Below are 4,402 nucleotides of genomic sequence, written 5' to 3'. Positions count from 1 at the left end.
TCCCGCTCCTGCCCAGGACACCAGGGGTCCTCGCCACCAGGGGTGTCGGAGCCTCCTGGGAAGCCGGTGGAGACCTCCGCGTGGCACTGGCCGGCTCCGGACGACAGACAGGCGGGCACAGATGGCTCCTGCATCCGTGCCTCCCCTGACCTAACCGAAGGGGAACAGAGGGGGGCCCTGCTGCTCAGGTTCCGGGAGGCACCATGGGGACTAAGTGCACGTCTCCCCAGGACCCACCGGTGTCTGGTCTGGAACGGCTCCCCCTTCCTCCCGCTGGGGGTGCGATGTGCACCAGGGTCTCCTGGCCCTGCCCCAGCGCCCGCGGGGCAGGACGGGCCCAGCATTCCTGCCGCCCCAGCGCTTCTAGTTTCCTGAGAAGGGCAAGGACAGCCCGGTGCTGCCCGGGTCTCCAGCCCAGGCCTCGTGTCCCGGCGCGCGCTGTGCCACCACAGGTCCAGCCCTACCTGCCACAGGCTCACAGGCCTGTCCGGATTCCCAGGGTCCGCCTGAGGAAGGACCCACAGCACCAAGGGTCCGGGTACCTGCTGGGGGCACCCGATGAGGCTGGGTGGCACCTCTGGCCCAGAGGCCAGGCAGAGGGAGGGGGAGGGCTGAGGCCACAGCTGGTCCCCCAAGGAGCCTGGTACCAGTGCAGGGGGAAGGCCCCCCAAGATAGACTGGACATCTTGGGGTGGTGGGGGTCCTATCCACTGAGGGGCTGGGAGGGTGGGGAGACCACCTGTGCCCTCTGTGGGCGCCCTCCCAGGCAGGCCTGCTCTCCACCCAGGGGAGAACCCTGCCCACGGCCCTGGGGAGCAGGCTGTGGTGAGACGCACCCGCCTCCTCCAGGAAGCCCCCCAGGCAGTGGGCCCCGTGCCCAGGGGGCCTCGGTCTTACAGAACAGAACTGTGCTGTCCTGAGTGACCCCAGGTTGGAGGCATCCACTGAGGTCAGATGGGGGAGGGCTGGGCAGTGAGCCTCCCCGACCTGGACAGATTCATCACTGAGGGGCCACAGGTCACCAAGGCAACGCTTTATTCAATCCCGTCCTTACATCAGATGGGCGTCTGGTCCCAGCACAGGGACCGTCTGGGTACAGTGTGACGGGGACAGCAGCGCACTCTGCCGCACAGCAGGGGACACCCGAGCGGCTGGCGCCCGGCAGGCAAGGTCGTGCCCCTCCTGGGCTGAGGGGGAGGCAGACCAGCCGGGCTGCTCAGCTGCCACAGCGGACAATCGAGACATCGTGACGTCCTCCTCTGAGCTGTTACAGGAACATTAACTCGACGTTTTAATAAAAACATTATTTCCAAGAAAGGTGATGACACGTGTGAAGCCGGGCCCTGGACACGCAGGCAGAGCCAGTGCACAGGCTGGGGCCGCGGTGAGAACGCCCGGCTCAGTGACAGGGCCCTGCGGGGCTGACGAATCGACGGTGAGACTCCACAGTGACCGAGGACACGCGTGAAGATTCCGTGACGCTCCGACAGCGTGGGGGGTGCAGCCAGGGCAGGGCCAACAGCCCCCTTAGCCACTGTGTCACCGCGACTCCCATTTCTAGGCCCACCAGGTGCTCCGCCTGCGTCTGAGCGCGGGTTTCAGCTGCGGCGAGTAAGTCCAGGACAGTGAAAGCCACACAAACGCCAGGGGAGCCCGCAGCAGACCCCACCTCAGAAGCGGAGGCTCCGCTAGCAGCCCGCGCCCAGTGCACGCACGGAGCCCTGGGGGTGGGGTGGGGGGCAAACTTTCTCCCCAAAGCTGCAGGCCACCCAGGAGGGCGGTGGCAGCGGAGGGCACGCGGGGGCCTGACGAGGTGGTGAGGACAGAGGAGCTGGGCGCGGTGGACGGCCCCATGGGACTGCTCACCAGAAGGACAGCCACCGTCCCTGGCCACTGGCCAGCTCTCAGGCAGGTGCAGGTCACAGCTGAAAGCCAGGCCACGGGAATGCGTGAGGCAACCCTCAGCACCACGGGGCACAGAGCGCAGTGCGCACACCGATGGGATAGACCGTGCGCCCATGCCCTGTGCAAAGGCTCACGTCTGATAAGACAAACGCTTACTCCCATGCTGTCAGTTCCTCGGCGCCCGGGAGGAAGGCGCAGCTAACTGAGCAGCTCCTTCCCGAGTCCTCCCGTCCATCCGGGAGTCTGGCCACGCCTACGCTTGGATTCCCTAAAAGGACAGTCTTGCCTTGAAGGGCGGGTCAGAGCTGAGGCCAGAGGCCACCTGGCCCTGCCCACCTCCACACAGACACCTGCCTGAGCGCCAGGTACTGAGAGTGCCAGGCTGGTGCCCACCACAGGCCCGGGAGTGGCCACCAGCCTGCGTCTCGGAAGGAGCTGGGCCAGGAATTGGCATGATGGGCACCTGGAGCTCCAGGGCCAGGTCCACCCTGGGCGGGCGCAGTGGTATCACCCCCGGGCATGGTGCTAACAACCCAAATTAGTAAACTTTCTAAAAGCCACAAGAGCACAATAAATACGCACACAGCCAGGCTTCGTTAGTGGGCCACGCCGTATTTACATTAGGGTCACGCCCGAGTCAGGCAGACGGCGAATTGGTGAGGGTTAGGTGAGAATCAAGGTGCATCGAGAAGAGCTGGCACAGACGGGAGGCCCCAGGAGCATGGCGGTCCTGCAGGCGTGGTGCGCAAGGCCACAGAGCGCTCGGCGTGGCCCCGACATTCGGGCGTCCAAGTCCGAAGACCAGTGTCCTCCTGAGCCGAGGGCCCACGGGCCGGGCCTCCTCCCAGGACACACACGGGCGCAGGCCCGAGCCCCCTGAGCCGGCCTGTGTGGCCACGCGGGGACGCAGACACGACTCCCTGGGGCCGGGGATTCCAGGCTGACGGGCTCTTCGTGGAATGGTGAAAATTAAAAATTGCTTGATGACGGAAGTTCCTGATTTATTCCAGACAAAATATTAGACGTGTCACTAATAGAATCGCCTCAGCAGGAAGGGGCCGGGCGGCAGCTATCCCTTCACCTCGGCCGCCTCCTTCTCGGCCTTCTCCTTGGCCTTCTCCTTCTCCTCCACCTTCTCCTCCTTCCCCAGCGTCGCCACGATCTCAGCCACCTGGCTGGTGGAGATGTGAATGTCCGCCTTGTCCACCAGCTCGATCACCTGCACACACAGGAAGGACAGGGCTCGGGACCGGCTTCCTCAACCAGCACTCGACCTCACGCTGCCCCCAGGGGCCCTGAGGTCCTCAGAGAACCAGCCTCCCACCCCCAGGGGCCCCCAGGCTCCAGAGCCCCAGGGAGATGACACGTTGCCAGGGGCACGGTGCTTCCCCGGGGCCCAGGCTGTGGGGGAACGTCCATCGGGCCAGGCCTGCCCTGGACAGAGGCTCCGGCAGAGCGCAGGGTGCAGGGTGCGGACACGGAGCTGCCGTCCATCCCGAGGGCCCCAGGGAAGGGGCAGGGGGCCTGCACTTGCCCTCCAGCCCCTGCAGCCGGCAAGGCAAGGGTTCCGAATGTGCTCCTGCTAACCCTCGACTCCCAACGAGACCAAGTCAGCCCCAGCCCGGCACTGGCTGGACTGGGAACCAGGAGAGCCCGTGAAAGCTTGTGCGGAAGCGGCCCTGGCGGGCTTCCTCGGGACGGCAGGGCTGCTCCAGCCTCGGGCTGCCCAAGCTCCATGTGCCAGGGACCCACGTGGCCCCTCAGGGTCACCCCCAGGCCTCCGAAGTCCCCCATACAGGCCCCTAGGACTGCCCGCACCCCCCTCCCCGGGGTCTGCCCATCCAGCCACCGCAGCAGCAGCCCTGCCAGGGCCTCAGACCCACCTTGACCAGGTCATTAATGTTGACCTTGCCGTCCTTGTTGTCGTCCAGGGCCGAGGCCAGGCTGACGAGCTTGTGTTCTGGAATGTGCTTGATTTGCTTCATGGCGCTGATGAGCTCGGTGACGCTGATGACAGTGTCCCTGGGGAGGGCGACAGGGAAGAGCCTGCATGTGACAGCCTGCACCCGTCTCAAGGCTCCCAGGCCAGCCCCGCCCCGTACATGTGGGGAGATCTGTCTTCGGACCAGTGAGGGCAGGTGGGCCCACACAGCCCAGCAGGTCAACCAGGAGCGGACGCTGCCCTCATCTGGGGTGAAGGGTCTCCAACCCGAGGACAGGACAGCACAGAGCCCGGCCCTGGGGGCGCGAGGTCAGCCACCACCTGGGGGTAGCCATGCTGGGGCACCACGTGGGTGACCACTGAGTGCCTGGAGCGAGGTGGCCGCGGTGGGGAGGGCGGACAGCGGCGCACAGGGACAGAGGATGGAGCGCTGACGGCAGCCTCGTGGAGAAAAGAGGCTGACGGGAGGTGGGGTTCTGGCCGAAAACACTGGGTCCAGGCAGGGCAGCTGGGCACCAGGCTGTGCACGCACTGGTCAGCAGCCCGAGCCCTCCG

The 4,402-nt window shown here is 66.0% G+C and overlaps 2 protein-coding genes across 2 annotated transcripts in view; one reads left to right on the top strand and one right to left on the bottom strand.

Annotated features, from left to right (window-relative positions):
* FGFR3 (fibroblast growth factor receptor 3) overlaps positions 1–4,402 on the top strand; it is a 20,523-nt gene that overhangs the window by 8,191 nt on the left and 7,930 nt on the right. The window lies entirely within an intron of this gene.
* The window catches only part of LOC102241844 (LETM1 and EF-hand domain-containing protein 1, mitochondrial), a 13,142-nt gene continuing 9,758 nt past the window's right edge, over positions 1,019–4,402 (bottom strand). Inside the window, exons 10-11 of the mRNA XM_014533491.1 lie at positions 3,789–3,938; positions 1,019–3,124 (exon numbers count right to left, since the gene is read on the bottom strand). Coding sequence (XP_014388977.1) covers positions 2,975–3,124; positions 3,789–3,938 — 300 coding nt within the window. The 3' untranslated portion in view covers positions 1,019–2,974. The remainder of the gene's footprint in view (positions 3,125–3,788; positions 3,939–4,402) is intronic.

The sequence above is a fragment of the Myotis brandtii genome, unplaced genomic scaffold (assembly GCF_000412655.1).
Source record: "Myotis brandtii unplaced genomic scaffold, ASM41265v1 scaffold986, whole genome shotgun sequence".
Taxonomy (NCBI): Eukaryota; Metazoa; Chordata; class Mammalia; order Chiroptera; family Vespertilionidae; genus Myotis; species Myotis brandtii.
Note: the sequence above shows the minus strand (reverse complement) of the source record. Positions and strands in the feature narration are given on the sequence as shown.